General features: G+C 40.4%; 1 protein-coding gene across 1 annotated transcript in view; it reads right to left on the bottom strand.

The window, feature by feature from the left end:
- Window positions 1–15,019, bottom strand: part of acsl5 (acyl-CoA synthetase long chain family member 5) — a 36,298-nt gene extending 21,279 nt beyond the window's left edge. Inside the window, exons 1-7 of the mRNA XM_035747102.2 lie at window positions 14,699–15,019; window positions 9,691–9,854; window positions 9,365–9,473; window positions 9,122–9,186; window positions 3,435–3,536; window positions 2,716–2,815; window positions 297–475 (exon numbers count right to left, since the gene is read on the bottom strand). Coding sequence (XP_035602995.1) covers window positions 297–475; window positions 2,716–2,815; window positions 3,435–3,536; window positions 9,122–9,186; window positions 9,365–9,473; window positions 9,691–9,846 — 711 coding nt within the window. The 5' untranslated portion in view covers window positions 9,847–9,854; window positions 14,699–15,019. The remainder of the gene's footprint in view (window positions 1–296; window positions 476–2,715; window positions 2,816–3,434; window positions 3,537–9,121; window positions 9,187–9,364; window positions 9,474–9,690; window positions 9,855–14,698) is intronic.
- Window positions 15,020–20,345: the final 5,326 nt, after the last annotated feature.

The following is a 20,345-nucleotide window of genomic DNA, read 5'->3' as shown; positions in this document are numbered from 1 at the left end:
GCTGGACTTATCATAGACCCTTGAGGAACCCCTGGGGAGAAACAAAAAATAATAATAATACAAATTCTGTAGGAAAATAGTCAGTTGTGCATTTGAAGCCTCAGTCACTGTCAGAGCCAGAGCCGTGGTTGGAGGCACCTGATGAAGACCCCAAGGGTCGAAAAGCTTCGAAGCATAGATTAAAGTGTGCAATCTTTACTTGACAAATATTTTGTTCCCGAGCACCTGCTCAATGCCAATGTGTGTAAATGTTTATTTTCTTATACATCCCTATATACTGTCATACAGTGCAGTACCTCCACTTCCTTCAGGGACAGAATGTCCACCCCACACTTTGCGCCCCGTGCGGTCAGCTCGGTGTCAAAGGCATCCATGAGGATAATGGTTTTGAGCTCAGGCGTCTCTCCCTTCTCACAGTTTTCCAGCAGTGTCTCGGCTTTGTTCTGTTTGTCACACAGCACTGTGGAGATGTCCGCTGAAATCACAAACAATCAGTTGAAAATGTGGCAGCTGGAACATGTATGTACAGTGGGTATCATAAGTATTCACCCCCCTTGGATGTTTATACATTTTGTTGCGTTACAAAGTGGGATTGAAATGAATTTAATTTTTTTTTTTTTGTCATTGACCATACAAAACACTATGTAATGTCAAAAATTATAATAAAAATAAAACACTAATATAGCTTGATTAGTATATTCATCCCCTGAGTTAATATACTGTTGTTAGATACATCGTTGGTAGCGATTACAGCTTTGGGTCTTTTGGGGTAAGTCTCTAAGAGCTCTGCACACCTGGACTGTGCAATATTTGCCCATTATTATTTTCAAAATTCTTCAAGCTCTGTTAGTCTTGCAAGCAGATTTAAGTCACAACTTTAATTTGGCCACTCAAGAACAGTCACTGTCTTCTTGGTAAGCAACTCCAGTGTAGATGTGGCCTTGCATTATAAGTTATTGTCCTACTCAAAGGTGAATTCCTCTCCCAGTATCTGGTGTAAAGCAGTCTGAAGCAAGTTTTCCTCTAGGATTTTGCCTGTGCTTAGCTAAATCCCATTTAGTTTCATCCTGAAAAACTCCCCAGGTTTTGCTAATGTCAAGCATACCCATACCATGATGCAGCCACCACTATTCTTGAAAATATGGAGAGTGTTGTATTGGATTTGACAAAAACATTTTGTATTCAGGACAAAGTTTAGGTTCAAAAGGCTTCTTAACAGCTTCTACCCTCAAGCCATAAGATTCCTGAACAGCTAATCAAATGGCTACCTGGACTTTTTGCATTGTCCACCCTGCTGCTGCTACTCTCTGTTTATTATCCATGCATAGTCAATTTACCTCTACCTACATGTGCATATTACCTCAATTACAGTGACTAACCTGTGCCCCCGCAGATTGACTCTCTACCGGTACCCCCTGTATATAGCTTTTCTACTGTTATTTTATTGTTGCTCCTTAATTATTTGTTATTTTCTATTTTTTAAATGTTATATTATTATTATTTTTTACTTCAGTTTATTTGAGTAAATACTTTAACACTTCTTTTTCTTAAAACTGCATTGTTGGTTAAGGGTAACATGTGTGCTGAGAGTCAGGAAGTAAGTTCAGGGAGTGAGTGTTTTAATAAATAAACATAACATAATACCAAACACAAACAATGCACAGACATGACATTGGAACAGAAACAATAATGCCTGGGGGAGGAACCAAAGGGAGTGACATATATAGGGAAGGTAATCAGGGAGGTGATGGAGTTCAGGTGAGTCTGATGACGCGCAGGTGCGTGTAACGATGGTGACAGGTGTGCTCCATAATGAGCAGCCTGGTGACCTAAAGGCCGGAGCATACATGACAGTAAGCATTTCACTGTAAGGTCTACTACACCTGTTGTATTCGGCGCATGTGACAAATACAATTTGGTTTGACATTTAATGTCTGCATTTTTACCCATCTACCAATAGGTGTCGTTCTTTGTGAGGATTTGGGAAAACCTCCCTGGTCTTTGTGGTTGAATCTGTGTTAGAAATTCAGTGCGCGACTGAGGGACCTTGCAGATAATTGTATGTGTGGGCATAAAGAGGAGGTAGTCATTCACAAATCTTTGTGGTTGAATCTGTGTTAGAAATTCCGTGCTCGACTGAGGGACCGTGCAGATAATTGTATGTGTGGGGCATAAAGAGGAGGTAGTCATTCACAAATCATGTTAAACACTATTATTGCCCACAAAGGGAGTCCATGAAACTTATGTGACTTGTGTAGCACATTTTTACTTATTTAGACTTGCCACAATGAAGGGGTTGAATACTTATTGAATCAAGACATTTCAGTTTTTTTCTTTTTTCTTAATTTGTACGCATGCATGCATGTATGTATTCATACTGGGTTGCAACAGGTCCATGGATCTTGAGTTTGCCAAATGTGGCACAACCCTTTTGCCACATTTTTTATAGCATTACATTTGTTTATAAATGATTTCTAAAGCATCTATGTGAGAGTTATAAATGGTTTATGAAGGCTTGCACTATACTAGCAGTGGCATAGAGGGAGGAGGTGGAGTTAACAAGTGAGAGAGGAAAAATAAGAAGAAGATTAGTCAAGTAAAATATAGTGGACTTGGGAACAAGCCTTGTGGAACCCCTAGGGAATGACAGGCCTAAACCTGTCCTCATTAACACTGTTAATGAAGTGCAGTACATGGTGGAGAAGGCCCAATTACCTTTCTTAATAATGAACTCCAGTGCCTCATGTCCCAGGGTGTCGTACAGGGGCACCGCCACCATGGAATAGGTGTAGCAGGCCAGCTCACTGATAATCCACTGGACCAAAGAACAAGCAGGGAGCAATAATAAGCCGCAAAGGGTCAATGTTCAATGGATCAACACTCATGTGCACAGCTCATGTCTTGCCCATTTCTTTTTGTTGTTAAAATTTTACCCCGTTTTCGTGGTATCCAATTGTTTTAGTAGCTACTATCTTGTCTCATCGCTACAACTCCTGTACGGGCGAGACGAAGGATGAAAGTCATGCGTCCTCTGATACACAACCCAACCAAGCCGCACTGCTTCTTAACACAGCGCGCATCCAACCCGGAAGCCAGCCGCACCAATGTGTCGGAGGAAACACCGTGCACCTGGCAACCCTGGTTAGCGCACACTGCGCCCGGCCCACCACAGGAGTCGCTGGTGCGCGATGAGACAAGGATATCCCTACCAGCCAACCCCTCCCTAACCCGGACGATGCTAGGCCAATCTGGTGGCACAGCTGGCACTGCAGTACAGCGCCCTTAACCACTGCGCCACCTGGGAGGCCTTGTCTTGCCCATTTCGAATACAATACCAATTCGGATTTTTCAAACAGTTCAATAACTGCAACTTCTGTATGCATCAATATGACAGTGATAGATGAAATATACTAAACCTAGAAAAAATGTCTCACCTCTGGTCTGTTCTGAGCAAAGATACCAATGAAGGTATCAGGGGTCGGCTTCAGGCCCCTATGGATCAGCCCTGACCCAAGGTGCTCAGCCCGATTGGACACCTGTGGTGGAAGGCATTACATTAAAGGTCAAAGTCAAGGATGTTACGGTGTCTATACATACAGAGCTTGATCAAATGCACGAAGAATGCACTACGCATCCGTCTGTCCATCAAAAGTTCTAATTACGGACAAGTCACTGTCATGACTACCTCTGATAAAGCAATAACAAGTCTCCCAGGAAAGCAATAACAACAATCAAACAACCCAGATAAGCACTACAAATGAACATATGTATTATTAACATTAACATATGTAGCCTAAAAAACAAGGTTAATGAAAACGATAACTTGCTAGAAACAGAACGCATTCATATACTGGCTCTCTCTGAAATTCAGTTAGATAATTATTTTGATGATACAGTGGTAGCAATATATGGTTATAACATCAACAGTTGAGACAGGGATGACAATGGGGGAGGTGTTGCCTGTTCAGGGGCAGAACAACAGATTTGTACCTTGTCAGCTCAGGGGTTTGAACTTGCAACCTTGCAGTTACTAGTACAACGCTCCAACCACTGCTACCCTGCCGCCCCATGTAGTGATCATAATATTGTAGCCATATCTAGGCTACAATAAAAAAAAAATAGAAAACATGTCCAAAGGCTGGGCCTAATATAGTGTACAGTGGGGCAAAAAAGTATTTAGTCAGCCACCAATTGTGCAAGTTCTCCCACTTAAAAAGATGAGAAAGGCCTGTAATTTTCATCATAGGTACACTTCAACTGTGACAGACAAAATGAGAAAACAAATCCTGAAAATCACATTGTAGGATTTTTTATGAATTTATTTGCAAATTATGGTGGAAAATAAGTATCTGGTCACCTACAAATAAGCAAGATGTCTGTCTCTCACAGACCTGTAACTTCTTCTTTAAGAGGCTCCTCTGTCCTCCACTCATTACTGCCACCTGTTAATGCCACCTGTTTGAACTTGTTATCAGTATAAAAGACACCTGTCCACAACCTTAACAAATACTTTGTTATATACCCTTTGTTAGCAATGACAGAGGTCAAACGTTTTCTGTAAGTCTTCACAAGGTTTTCACACACTGTTGCTGGTATTTTGGCCCATTCCTACAATCAGATCTCCTCTAGAGCAGTGATATTTTGGGGCTGTTGCTGGGCAACACAGACTTTCAACTGCCTCCAAAGATTTTCTATGGGGTTGAGATCTGGAGACAGGCTAGGCCACTCCAGGACATTGAAATGTTTCTTACGAAGCCACTCCTCGTTGCCCGGGCGGTGTGTTTGGGATCATTGTCATGCTGAAAGACCCAGCCACGTTTCATCTTCAATGCCCTTGCTGATGGAAGGAGGTTTTCACTCAAAATCTCACGATACATGGCTCCATTCATTCTTTCCTTTACACGGATCAGTCGTCCTGGTCCCTTTGCAGAAAAACAGCCCCAAAGCATGATGTTTCCACCTGCCATGCTTCACAGTAGGTATGGTGTTCTTTGGATGCAACTCAGCATTCTTTGTCCTCCAAACACAGAGAGTTGAGTTTTTACCAAAATGTTATATTTTGGTTTCATCTGACCATATGGCATTCTCCCAATCTTCTTCTGGATCATCCAAATGCTCTCTAGCAAACTTCAGATGGGCCTGGACATGTACTGGCTTAAGCAGGGGGACACGTCTGGCACTGCAGGATTTGAGTCCCTGGCGGAGTAGTGTGCTACTGATGGTAGGCTTTGTTACTTTGGTCCCAGCTCTCTGCAGGTCATTCACTAGGCCCCCCCGTGTGGTTCTGGGATTTTTGCTCACCGTTCTTGTGATCATTTTGACCCCACGGGGTGAGATCTTGCGTGGAGCCCCAGATCGAGGGAGATTATCAGTGGTCTTGTATGTCTTCCATTTCCTAATAATTGCTCCCACAGTTGATTTCTTCAAACCAAGCTGCTTACCTATTGCAGATGCAGTCTTCCCAGCCTGGTGCAGGTCTACAATTTTGTTTCTGGTGTCCTTTGACAGCTATTTGGTCTTGGCCATAGTGGAGTTTGGAGTATGACTGTTTGAGGTTGTGGACAGGTTTCTTTTATACTGATTACAAGTTCAAACAGGTGGCGTTAATACAGGTAATGAGTGGAGGACAGAGGAGCCTCTTAAAGAAGAAGTTACAGGTCTGTGAGAGACAGACATCTTGCTTGTTTGTAGGTGACCAAATACTTATTTTCCACCATAATTTGCAAATAAATTCATTAAAAATCCTACAATGTGATTTCTGGATATTTTTTCTCATTTTGTCTGTCATAGTTGAAGTGTACCTATCATGAAAATTATACAGGCCTCTCTTATATTTTTAAGTGGGAGAACTTGCACAATTGGTGGCTGACTAAATACTTTTTTGCCCCACTGTATAAGATATCATACAAGAGGCTTTGTACTGATTCCTTTGTTGAAGACGCTGCACTTAACACATTTATGAAATTGCTTACTACAGTTACTAATAAGCGTGTACCCATTAAGAACATTACTGTAAAAACTGTTAAATCCCGGGTGAATCGATGAGAAATTTAGAAAATGTGTAGTTAAGAGGGATGAGGCAAAATGATTGGCAAATCAGTCTGGCTGCACAGCTGATCGATGAACATGCTGTAAATTGAAAAATCATTTAACTAAACTATACGTTTTGTAGCACCTTAAAATACATTTTGGCCAAGAAAGGCAACCTCAGCTCCATCCTTTATTGAATCAGATGGTTCATTCACCACAAAACCCAATGATATTGGCAACTACTTTAATGATTTTTTTCATTGGCAAGATTTGCAAATTTAGGTTTGACATGCCAATAACAAACTCTGAACCTATACATCCATTCATAATTGACCAAATTATGAAAGACAAGCACTGTAATTTTGAATTCTGTAAAGTGAGTGTGGAATAGGTGAAGAAGTTATATTGTTGTCTATCAACAATGACAAGCCACCTGGGTCTCACAACTTGGATGGAAAAGTACTGAGAATGATAGCGGACTATATTGCCACTCCTATCTCTTCAATCTAAGCCTACAGGAAAGTGTGTGCCCTCAGGCCTGGAAGGAAACAAAAGTAATTCCGCTACCCAAGAATAGCTAAGCACCCTTTACAGCCGACCAATCAGCCAGCTACCAACCTTTACTAAACCTTTGGAAAGAATTGTGTTTGACCAGATATAATGCTATTTTACAGTAAACTAATTCACAATGGACTTTCGCAATGCTTATAAGGAAGGGCACTCAACATGTACGGCACTTACACAAATAACTGATGATTGGCTGAAAGAAATTGATAAGAAGAAGCTTGTGGGAGCTGTGTTAGCATTTGACATTATCGATCATAATCTGCTGCTGTAAAAACATATTATTATGGCTTTATATCCCCTGCTGTATCGTGGATCAAGAATGACCCATCGAACAGAAAAGTTAGTGTTCTTTAATGGAAGCTTTTCCAACATAATCAAGGTAGAGTATGGCATTCCCCAAGGAAGTTTTCTAGGCCCCTCACTTTTTTCAATCTTTACTAATGACCGGCCACAGTGAGTAAAGGCTGTGTATATATGTATGCTGATAGCACAACATTATACACATCAGCTACAACAGCAAGTGAAATCACTGCAATCCTTAACAAAGACATGTAGTCAGTTTTTAGAAAAGATGGCAAGTAACAAGCTACTACTAAATATTTAAAAAACTAAATGTTTTGTATTTTGGACAGACATTTCACTAAACTCTAACCCTCATCTAAATCTTGTAATGAATAATGTGGAATTTCAGCAAGTTGAGGAGACTAAATGGCTTGGTGTCATCCTGAATTGTAAACTGTCATTTTCAAAACATATTGATGCAACGTTAGCTAAGATGGGGAGAGGTCTGTCCACAATAAAGCACTGCTCTGCTTTCTGTGACATTGCTATCATCAAAACAAGTCCTACAGGCCCGAGTTTTGTCGCACTTGGACTACTGCTCAGTCATATTGGCAAGTGCCACAAAGAGAGACATAGGCAAACTACAGTTGGCCCAGAACAGAGCAGCAAGACTGCCCCTTAAATGTATGCAGAGAGCTAATATCAATGCCATGGATGTCAAAATGCTCAAAGTAGAGGAAAGATTGACTGCATCACTAGTCGTTTTTGTCTCTTTTACGCTGCTGCTACTGTCTGTTGTTATCTATGCATTGTCACTTTAATAACTACCTACAAGTACATATTACCTCAATTACCTCGACTAACGGGTGCCCCCACACATTTACTCTGTACCAGTAACCTCTGTACATTGCCTCGCTATTGCGATTTTACTGCTGCTGTTTAATTATTTGTTCTTTTTATTGGCCAGTCTGAGATATGGCTTTTTCTTTGCAACTCTGCCTAGAAGGCCAGCATCCCAGAGTCACTGCATCCCAGAGTCACCTCTTCACTGTTGTGGGTACTATTTAATGAAGCTGCCAGTTGAGTACATGTGAGGCATCTGTTTCTCAAACTAGACACTCTAATGTACTTGTCCTCTTGCTCAGTTGTGCGCCGGGGCCTCCCACTCCTCTTTCTATTCTGGTTAGAGCCAGTATGCACTGTTCTGTGAAGGGAGTAGTACACAGCGTTGTACCAGATCTCCAGTTTCTTGGCAATTTCTCACATGGAATAGCCTTAATTTCTCAGAACAAGAATAGTCTGACGAGTTTTAGAAGAAAGTGCTTTATTTCTAGCCATTTTGAGCCTGTAATTTTTTTAATTTAAATTTTACCTTTATTTAACCAGGCAAGTCAGTTAAGAACACATTCTTATTTTCAATGACGGCCTGGGAACAGTGGGTTAACTGCCTGTTCAGGGGCAGAACGACTGATTTGTACCTTGTCAGCTCGGGGGTTTGAACTCGCAACCTTCCGGTTACTAGTCCAACGCTCTAACCACTAGACTACGCTGTCGTAATAGAACACACAAATGCTGATGCTCCAGATACTAGTCTAAAGGCCAGTTTAACTGCTGCTTTAATCAGCACAATAGTGTTGTGCTAACATAATTGCTTCTAATGATCAACTAGCCTTTTAAAATCATAAACTTTGATTAGCTTACACAACGTGCTATTGGAACACAGGAGTGATGGTTGCTGATAATGGGCCTCTGTACACCTATGTAGATATTCCATAACAAATCTGCCGTTTCCAGCTACAATAGTCATTTACAACATTAACAATGTCTACACTGTATTTCTGATCAATTTGTTGTTATTTTAATGGACCAAAAATGGCTTTTCTTTCAAAAACAAGGAAGTTTCTAAGTGACCCCAAACGTTTGAACGGTAGTGTACATTGTAATATTGTTGTATGGTGGTATTATAAATGTTGTATTGTAGATATGTAGTGGTGTAATAATGTTATATGATGTAAGGTTTTTGTGTGATGTAAGTGCCTTAATGTGTTAGGATAGGACCTAACACATTGGGATACCAAATAAATACACATACAAACACAAATTGATGTAAAAGCATGAACCACTTAGAAAAGCCATTGGCTCGTTCAATATTTTTTCCAAAATGTTGTATACAAAATCTTTTCTGAATTCAGACCCAGAGAAACGCTGGCCTATGTAAGTAATATCAGTGATAGTGTCATACCTGTTTGTATTTCAGCCACTGGTACGGTTGCCCTGGTTTCCTGTAGCCTAGACAGGGTCCATTACCTGTAAAGGAGATATGGATTTGATCTCCTCATTATGATAACCACACAATCTCACTGACCTTGCTACACTCAGTCAGACAGGAATACTACTATGTATTCTAATGTTGATTCCAAAAACCTCTTTTTTATTCTTAGTGCAGACACAAGATATATGTGACAGAAGGAGATATGGTGGTGACCTGAGACTTGTAGTCCCCTCTGGAAAACTTCGTACAGTGTTCTGGCGTCGTCATGAAAATACGACATCAGGTTGTCATCTTCTTGCAGGGCACTTTTCCTCGCTCCATCCTGGACATGAGGGAGAGCAATGACATATAAGGGAAGACACATTGAAAAGCAATGAGGAAAATTGCAATTGGAATCTGTTTATGACTTCCTGATTTGACTGAAATTAAATGGAATTGACCCTCAACCATGTGATCCCAATCCTCTCAGATACAGGAATGCCTAGGGTGTAGGTAGAGGCTAGGGGTCAATTTGGAATTCAGCCGGAGAGTGTCCTTACCTTGACTCCTACGGTCTGGCAGTTGAGGTCTGCAGGCATAGTGAGGGGTTTAGGCCTGGTGTTGAGGTAGACCAGGGCAGCCCCCATCAAGGCAAACAGGGAGACGATGGCCGAGGTGGGCAGAGGGCTAAACAGGAAGTTGAGGAGGAAGTCCATGTTCAAATCTGACGAGAGAAAGGAAGTGCTGTTACCAATACACAATATTAACACTATAACTTGTATACACTTATATTGGCAGTAGGTAGCCTAGCGGTTAAGAGCGTCGGGCCAGTAACTGAAATATTGTGGGTTCGAATCCTGAGCCGACTATGTGAAATGTGTCCAAATAAATGGGGATACTGTCACGTTCACTGTCTTCATAGATGAGCCAAGGTGCAGCGTGCATGTAATTCCACATATTTTAATAAAGTGAAACTTTCACAAAAAAAACAGGTAAACAGAAACCGAACTTGACGCAACCGTGGCGCACACACACACACACACACGCGCACACGCGCACACGCACACACGCACGCACATGCACATGCACGCAACCAAACAAAGACAAGATCCCACAACTGAAGGTGGGAAAAAGGGCTGCCTAAGTATGATTCCCAATCAGAGACAACGATAGACAGCTGCCTCTGATTGGGAATCATAGTAGGCCAACAAGGAAAAAGAAAACATAGATATACAAAAACTAGAGTACCCACCCTAGTCACACCCTGACCTAACGAAAATATAGAGAATAAACAAGGATTTCTAAAATCAGATCGTGACAGATACTTCATAAATGCACATACAAACACATACAAAAAGTGAAGGCACTTAACCCTAATTGCTCCTGTCTGCTAAATGACTCAAATGTACACATTGTATTGTCTAGCTGAGATATGTAGTGATTTCATTGGAATATGACAAATGTATTTTGTGCAGGGTACATGTACATGTATTACATCATGTATGATGTTCAGTATCAGTCAAAAGTTTGGACACACCGACTCATTCAAGAGTTTCTTTATTTTTACTATTTTCTACATTGTGGAATAATAGTGAAGACATCAAAACTATGAAATTGTCACGAGTCCGACCGAGGGTGGTTTCCCTTCCCGGTCGGGTGGCGCTTGGCGGTCATCGTCACCGGCCTATTAGCTGCCACTGATTGTCTTTCCTCCCCCTCCTTGTATGTTTATTGGTAGCACCTGTTTGTGATGATTAGTTTGTCTTTATTAGACAGCCGGCCCGCCTGGTTGTTGTGCGGGATTATTCATTGTAACCTTCGGCTCTGTAGTAGAGGAACGTGTTAGTTCCTGGTCGTGCATTTTTTCAGTAGAGGAACGTGTTAGTTCCTGGTCGTGCATTTTTTCAGTAGTCATTTTTCATTCCCTGTGTTTTGGGGCCGTTATTATTGTGAGCACCCTGTGGTGCATTGGTGCAATTTAAGAGCACAGCATTGTACTCTCTGTCTCCTGCGTTTGACTCCACACCCACGACACCCAGAGTATTATAGAAATAATACATATGGACTCACGTAGTAACCAAAAAAGTGTTAAACAAATCAAAATATATTTTATATTTCAGATTATTCAAAGTAGCCACCCTTTGCCTTAATGAGTAGTTTTGTTAGTTTTGCACACTCATGCCATTCTGTCAACCAGCTTCACCTGGAATGATTAGTTCCCACATATGCTGAGCACTTGTTGGCTGCTTTTCCTTCACTCTGCGGTCCAACTCATCCCAAACCATCATAATTGGGTTGAGGTCGGGTGATTGTGGAGTCCAGGTCATCTGATGCAGCACTCCATCACTCTCCATCTTGGTCAAATAGCCCTTACACAGCCTGGAGATGTGTTAGGTCATTGTCCTGTTGAAAAACAAATGATAATCCCACTAAACTCAAACCAGATTGGATGGCGTATCGCTGCAGAATGCTGTGGTAGCCATGCTGGTTAAGTATGCCTTGAATTCTACAGACAGTGTCACCAGCAAAGCACCATCACAATCATCCGTTCACCTACTCTGTGTCTCACAAAGACACCAAAAATATCAAATTTGGACTCATCAGTCCAAAGGACAGATTTCCACCAGTCTAATGTCCTTTGCCCATGCTTCTTGGCCCAAGCAAGTCTCTTCTTATTATTGGTGTCCTTTAGTAGTGGTTTCTTTGCAGCAATTCAACCATGAAGGCCTGATTCACACAGTCTCCTGTGAACAGTTGATGTTGAGTTGTGTCTGTTACTTGAACTCTGTGAAGCACTTATTTTGGATGCAATTTCTGAGGCTGGTAACTCTAATAAACGTATATTCTGCAGCAGAGGTAACTGGGTCTTCCTTTCCTGTGGTGGTCCTCATGAGAGCCAGTTTCATCATAGTGCTTGATGGTTTTTCCGATTGCACTTGAAGAAACGTAAAAAGTTCTTGAAATTTCAGCATTGACTGACCTTCATGTCTTAAAGTAATAATGGACTGTTGTTTCTTTTTGATTATTTGAGCTGTTCTTGACATAATATGGACTTTAACCAAATAGGGCTATCTTCTGTATACCACCCCTACCTTGTCACAACACAACTGATTGGCTCAAACGCCTTAAAAACCTCTTATGGATAGGGGAAATGTAGAGCGCCAGATTCAAATAAAATGCTATAAAATTCAAACTTTCATTAAATCACACATGTAAGATACTCAATTAAAGCTACACTCATTCTGAATCCAGCCAACATGTCATATTTCAAAAATGCTTTTCGGCGAAAGCATAAGAAGCTATTATCTGATATCTGCACAAGCAGCAAACAAAGGAGCTAGCGTAGCAGGCGCTACACAAAACGCTGAAATAAAATATTAAATATGCATTACCTTTGACGAGCTTCTTTTGTTGGCACTCCAATATGTCCCATAAACATCACAATTGGTCCTTTTGTACGATTAATTCCGTCCATATATTTCGAAAATGTCCATTTATAAAGCGTGTTTGATCCAGAAAAAAACAGCTTACAAAAACACAACGTCACTACAAAATATTTCAAAAGTTGCCTATAAACTTTGCCAAAATATTTCAAACCGCTTTTGTAATACAACGTTCTGTATTTTTAAACGTTAATAATCGATCAAATTGTAGACAGGGCAATCTGTATTCAATACATGAACGAAAAGAAACCAGCTCTGCTTTTCACGTCTTGCGCAACTCACAAAAGTGTCCCTAGTTCCGAGTTGGCCTACTTCTTCATAGAACAAAGGAATAACCTCAACTATATTCCAAAGACTGGCGACATCGTGTGGAAGCGATTGGAACTGAAAATGGGTTCCTATTAAATATCCAATAGCAAAGACAATATAGTGAACAGAGGGGGGAATCTGAACAGTTAGTCCTCGGGGTTTTGCCTGCTACATATGTTCTGTTATACTCACAGACATGATTCAAACAGTTTTAAAAACTTCAGTGTTTTCTATCCAAATCTACGAATAATATGCATATCTTATATTATTGGCATGAGTAGCAGAAAGTTGACATTGGGCACGCTATTTATCCAAAAGTGAAAATTCTGCCCCCTAGCTTTAAGAGGTTATTAAGAAGGAAATACATTAAACAAGGCACACCTGTTAATTGAAATGCTTTTCAGGTGACTACCAGGTGACTACCTCATGAAGCTGGTTGAGAGAATGACAAGAGTGGACAAAGCTGTCATCAAGGCAAAGGGTGGCTACTATGAAGAATCTCAAATATAAAATGTATTTTGATTTGTTTAACACTTTTTTGGTTACTACATGATTCCATATGTATTATATCATAGTTTTGATGCCTTCACTATTATTCTACAATGTAGAAAATAGTACAAATAAAGAAAAACCCATGAATGAGTAGATGTGTCCACACTTTTTGACTGGATAAATGTGTGTGTGTTACCATTAAATGAGGTCAAAGTCAGTGTATATTACTGTAGCGTTATCTGCAATGACATTTGCCCCATATACATTTACTGTTAGAGTAATTCTCAACGTAGTGGTCTACTCGGTACATTGTAGAATGTTGTTTACCTAGGTTTACCCATTTCCGCAATCTCCTTCAATTCAATGCTTGCCTCTAACAATTCTCAATGTCAATATTTGTCTTTGTGGGTGTGTTTGTGTGCACGCTTGTGTGTGTATTCAACACTGACTGTATTTCAGTAAGAGGAGAAACGAAGGAAGAATTAAGCGATTTATGCTAACAGATTGGCCCTCTGAAACGCCTGCATAGGGAACAGTGAAGGACATTGATAAGACTTTATGGTCATCTACAGTCCAAAGTCAGAACTTCAAAGGCACTTGGGAGGTCGGACCCACTGGACGCATAAAGATTTGGATTTTGATAAGATTTTGATACTGTTGATAATACCATTGACCATATATATCTCCAGGAGTATACTCCCCCTCTTGAGATCAAATGTAGAGGGTGTACCACAGGGATTCTGTTTACCTGATGATACGTGGATTTTCTACGTTTTCACATAGCATGCCATTTTGTTTGACTCTATTTCCATCTATTCTCTCTCTCTATTTGGTCCTTTTACGCATACTACGATTACAATAATGCATCACTTGATATCACAGTTTTTCTTAATCTGATCAATGGTCAAAATGGTGCATTGTGGTTAATACTATCCATCTGACATGCCGTTTATGCAAATAAAGGGGCAAATACAAAGACTCGATTAGCCCATCAACATCACTAGCCAATAGAGTACACCCAGTTTTTAACAGTTTTAACTGTGCAAAACCATAGTCAGGACTACATATATGTATACTCAAACAGTCTAAAACCATTTAGCGAGGCTAACTCTGCTAACATGTTTTCTTTAAACTTAGTTGAAGCATGTTGCAGTTGAATTCATCATACTAACAGTGTGTCAATACTTAGTCGAACATCTTCAGATCACCTGAGAGGGGTTATGCAAATAAAATGTTAACGACATGCTTGTTTGACCAATGACAACAGTCTAACCCCTACACCTAACAAGCACACAAAACATGACATGAAGCACTGCCACCCTACCTGTCTTTCTCCCAGGTATCTCTCAGTTTCTCTGCCGTCCTTTACAATTTCACCGTCTGGTCTTTGGGGGCTCCACTCACTGATGACAGGTGTGTGTTTATGTGTGTGTCTGGGACCAAGCCTCGTCCACTGGTCTGCTTGCTGACACTCGGGCGAGTGAGGAAGTCATAACCAAAGCTCCAATAAACCTGAGCTGAAAGCAAGTGACCTTTGAACCTTGGCCACTATCTTTCAAACTGATAACTGAAAATGAGCAAAGACATCAACGTATGGCGCTACAGAGGGTAGTGCGTACGGCCCAATACATCACTGGGGCCAAGCTTCCTACTATCCAGGACCTATATACTAGGCGATGTCAGAGGAAGGCAAAAAAATGTGTCAACGACTCCAGTCACCCAAGTCATAGACTGTTCTCTCTACTACCGCACGGAAAGCGGTACCGGAGTGCCAAGTCTAGGTCCGAAAGGCTCCTTAACAGCTTCAAACCCCAAACCATAAGACTGTTGAACAATTAATCAAATGACCACCCGGACTATTTGCATTGACACCACCCCCTTTGTTTTTACACTGCTGCTACTCGCTATTTATAGTCACTTAGTCACTTTACATGTACAAATTACCTTGACTGAATTACCTTTACCCCTGCACATTGACTCGGTACTGGTACCCCCTGTACATAGCCTCATTATTGTTATAGATTTTTTAAAAACTTTAGTTAATATTTTCTCAACTCTATTTTCTTAAAACTGCCTTGTTGGTTAAGGGCTTGTGAGTAAGCATTTCACTGTAAGGTCTAATACCTGTTGTATTCGGCGCATGTGACAAATAAAAATGGATTTGATTTGATTTGAATTGGTCATTGGGTGAAAGGTTGTCATCTAGGTGCAGCTTCTAGCCAAGATCTTATCATCTGGCTCCTCTCCTTCTCATTCAATTTTTGGTACCATTGCTAATACATTTTATACAATATGTCGGCCTAATGTATAAAATATGCTTTCCAATAACAGATAACTTACTGGATTGGTCACTAGGTTAAAGGTTGCACAGGCTTCTAGCCAAGTTCATAAAATCTCCTCCTCTGTATCCTGCTCCTCACCTAACCTTTCCATACCAATATCTCAAATAACCCAAAAAATCCATACCTTACTTAATACTCTGTATAGGCAACACATGTCTTTATCGACTGGGGAAGCAAGGTCATGTACATGTGTTATTGACTTGAAAAAAACTTGATAATCTGTTGCGATTGAGCTAATCTTGATACAGTACTGCACTGCCTATGTGTGTTGTGTTTTTGACCTCAAAGGTCAAACTACTGTAAAATGAAATTCTATGATAAACTAACAACAATCATGTGATTTAGTATGAAAATCTTTTGTATTTGGCCAAATTCTGTGGGTTTACCACATGGTGTAAGCATTCAATACACATACCCAGGCTACCTCTTTTGATTTAATTATTTATGCTAGCCAGACAGCAATGATGCTATCAATGCATAGCTAGGTGGATCAGGGTTTCTCCAGAAGGACACTAGAATGACTGGGGTTATGGTAGTATTGTTTTGAAATGCTAGCTTATCAGAAGATCCAAGGCAATATGTTCACATATACAATGCCATCAAAAAGTATTCACACCCCTTGACTTTTTCCACATTTTGTTGTGTTACAAAGTGGGATTAAAATGTATTTAATTGTCATTTTTGGTCAACGATCTACACAGCTGCCAAAGGGGTAAATCTCTAATAGCTTTGCGCACCTGGATTGTACAATTTTGGCCATTATTCTTTAAAAATTGGCTTCAAGCTCTGGCAAGTTGGTTGTTGATCGTAGCTAGAAAGCCATTTTCAAGTCTTGGCATCCATTTTCAAGCCGATTTAAGTCAGAACTTTAAACAGGCCACTCAGGAACATTCAATGTCACCTTGGTAAGCAACTTTAGTGTAGATTTACCCTTGTGTTTTAGGTTATTGTCCTGCTGAAAGATGAATTCGTATCCCAGTGTATGTTGGAAAGAAGACTGAACCAGGTTTTCCTCTAGGATTTTGCCTGTTCTTAGCTGTTTTCTGTTTATTTTTACCCCCAAAAACTCCCTAGTCCTTGAAGATGACAAGCATACTCATAACATGATACAGCCACCACCATGATAGATAATATGAAGAGTGGTACTCAGTGATTTGCCCAGAACATAACTTTTTGTATTCAGGACAAAAAGTTAATTTCTTTGCCACATTTTTTACAGTATTACTTAATAAGTGCCTAGTTAAAAACAGGATGCATGTTTTTGAATATTTTTATTCTGGACATAACTACAATGTTGTTGATCCATCCTCAGTTTTCTCATATCACAACCACTAAACCCTGTAACTGTTTTAAAATCACAATTGTGCTCATGGTGAAATCCCTAAGCAGTTTCCTTCTTCTTCGGTTACTGAGTTAGGAAGGACGCCTGTATCTTTGTAGTGATTGGGTGTACTGATACACCATCCAAAGCCTAATTAAGAACTTAACCATGCTCAAAGGGATTTTTAAAATATTTTTTACACATCTACCAATCGGTGTCCTTCTTTGCGAGGCGTTGAAAAACCTCCCTGGTCTTTGTAGTTGAATCTATTTTAGAAATGCATTACTCGATTGAGGGTCCTTACAGATAATTGTATGTGTAGGGTAGAGAGATGGGGTTGTCAGCCAAAAATCATGTTTAACACTTGTTATGTGATTTGTTTAAGGACTTTCTTACTCCTGAACTTATTTAGGCTTGCCATAACAAAGGGGTTGAATACTTATTGACTCTTAATTTTTTTAATTTTTAATTAATTTCAAACATTTTATACAAACAAAATTACATTTTGACATTATGAGTTATTGTGTATAAATCATTGACTCTAAATCTCAATTAATACATTTTAAATCCAGGCTGTGACACAACACAAAGTAAAGTGGTATGAATACTTTCTGAAGGCGCTGTATAAGCTACTTGCCAGCATCAACACTAGGAAATTCTCGATTCTAGTGTTAGCTAAACAGGATAGTGTTCATGGTGGGGCTAACGAGGGGGAATCTGTGGGGATTAAGGCACACCAACTTCAATCAGCATCACCTGTATTCTGTTCTATTCACCTTTGGTCATTAGCACATGGTTAACACATTGTTAGTGCGACACAGCATGACCCTGGAAACACAATAGTTGTCACCTTAGTCATCAGCACAGGAAGTGCCACCATGATAATTGATTCCTAGGTCAATTAAAAGGCGGAGGCTGCACTACCTGATTGAGCTGTCCCATCCCACGCCTCTTCCCTATAGCTAAAAATCCTTCAGATTCAGAGTGTTTAATAGTCACATGCACAGGGTTGCAGTTGTGATTTCAGGGTACAGTGGAAGTCTTTGGCGCCGAGCCCCAACATTATTTAAGTGAAATAAAATAATGAAAATAGAAAGAGAACAACAATATAAATATCACTATATACACTGAACAAAAATATAATTCTTAATTTGAATATGCACAGAGATGTCTCAAGTTTTGAGGGAGCGTGCAATTAGCATGCTGACTGAAGGTATGTCCACCAGAGCTGTTGCCAGAGAATGAGAATGCTAATTTCTCTACCATAAGCTGCTTCCAACGTTGTTGAAGATAATATGGCAGTACGTCCAACTGGCCTCACAAACGCAGGCCACATGTATAGTGTTGCGTGGGCGAGCGGTTTGATGATGTCAACGTTGTGAACAGAGGTGCCCCATGGTGGGGTTATGGTATATGCAGGCATAAGCTATGGACAACGAACACAAATGCATTTTATTGATATCAATTTGAATTCACAGAGATACCATGACGAGATCCTGAGGCTCATTGCCGTGCCATTCATCTGCCGCCATCACCTCATGTTTCAGCATGATGATGCACATCTGAAAATGTCCCAGTTCTTCTGTGGCCTGCATACTCACCAGACATGCCACCCATTGAGCATGTTTGGGATGCTCTGGATTGACATGTACAACAGCGTGTTCCTGTTCCCGCCAATATCCAGTAACTTCGCACAGCCATTGAAGAGGAGTGGGACAACATTAAACTGGCCACAATCAACAGCCTGATGAACTCTATGTAAAGGAGATATGTCGCGCTGCATGAGGCAAATGGTGGTTACACCAGATACTGACTGGTTTTCTGATACACACCTCTAATTTTTATTTTATTTTATTTTTTTACATATCTGTGTGACCAACAGATGCACGTCTGTATTCGAGGTCATGTGAAATCCATAGATTAGGGCCTAATGAATTTATTTCTATTGACTGATTTCCTTATATGAACTGTAACTCAGTAAAATCTTTGAAATTGTTGCATGTTGTGTTCATGTGTTTGCTCAGTATGCATCATAACTGTACAGTGATAAATAATTGTCCATTGGGGTGGAGGCTGAGTAAAGACTGTTTAGGGCAGGGCAAAGGCTGGCCCGAGGCCGTATGTGGCCTGTGACCTGATTCAATATGGCCCACGGAATCATGCTCAGATCACATAAAGAATTTGTGATAGTAAGGTTTAGAAAAACGTAAATGTTATTCAAATGAAAAGCCCAATGAATACTCACCGTTGTGTAATGATTTAACTCCCACCACTTGTGGGACATTTATTTTGAAGGCACGTATAAATAACAACTGCATGAGGACAGACAGTGACTGACAGGCTGACACACACATGTCACAGTTACGAAAAGTATCTAGCTCGAAATTGCGCAAAAATTGGTTTTTCAAAGATTTCAAAGAAAAGGAAAGTAGACAATGAATGTAGGGTGTTCCAGCAAGAGTGGACATCGAAATATTTCTTTATTGAAATATCAGGGAAAGCTGTGTGCTTAGTGTGCAAAGAGAGCATTGCTGTCTTGAAAGACTACAACTTGTCTTGACACTTCCAGATGAAGCATGCAGAGAAATATATGAATATGCCTTCTGAGCAGAGGGCAAGTGCATCGAAAGAGTTGCTTTCTCAGTTGCAAAAGCAGCAAGGACTTTTCACAAAACTGTATTCATCAAACGACGGAATTGCGAGAGCTAGCTATGTACTGTCCCACAAAATTGCTAAACATGGCAAGCCATTCGCTGAGGGCGAATTCATAAAATAATGTTTAATTGACTATGCAGCAATACTTTGCCCCGACAAGAAAGAGTTTGAAAATGAAAATGTTTCCCTGTCAAGATGAACATCGCAGAGAATCTGGAACAACAGTTGAAAGACAAGGTATTCACCTATTTCTCCTTGGCCTTGGATGAGATTAGTGATGCACGTGACATGGCGCAGTTGTTGATATTCTTACGAGACATAACCCCAGATTTTAAAATGACAGAGGAGCTTGCTTCAGTGCAGTCGATTGAAGAGCACAACCACAGATTTATTGGAGGAGGTTACTTAGTGTGTTGCGAAGCTGGGACTGAGTTTTGAAAAGTTATCCAGTGTGCCCACTGATGGGTGCCCAAACTTGACAGGAAAACACATTGGCCTTTTAAAAAGGATACAAGATCAAGTAGCTGAGCTGAACCCAGATCAGAAAATTATATTCCTGCATTGCATTATGCATCAGGAGGTGCTTTGTAAATGTGTTCTGAAAATGAGCCATGTTGTGGACACAGTCACTAAAGTGATACATTTCATAAGAG

Source organism: Oncorhynchus keta, chromosome 3 (assembly GCF_023373465.1).
Source record: "Oncorhynchus keta strain PuntledgeMale-10-30-2019 chromosome 3, Oket_V2, whole genome shotgun sequence".
In the NCBI taxonomy this organism is placed as follows: domain Eukaryota; kingdom Metazoa; phylum Chordata; class Actinopteri; order Salmoniformes; family Salmonidae; genus Oncorhynchus; species Oncorhynchus keta.
Note: the sequence above shows the minus strand (reverse complement) of the source record. Positions and strands in the feature narration are given on the sequence as shown.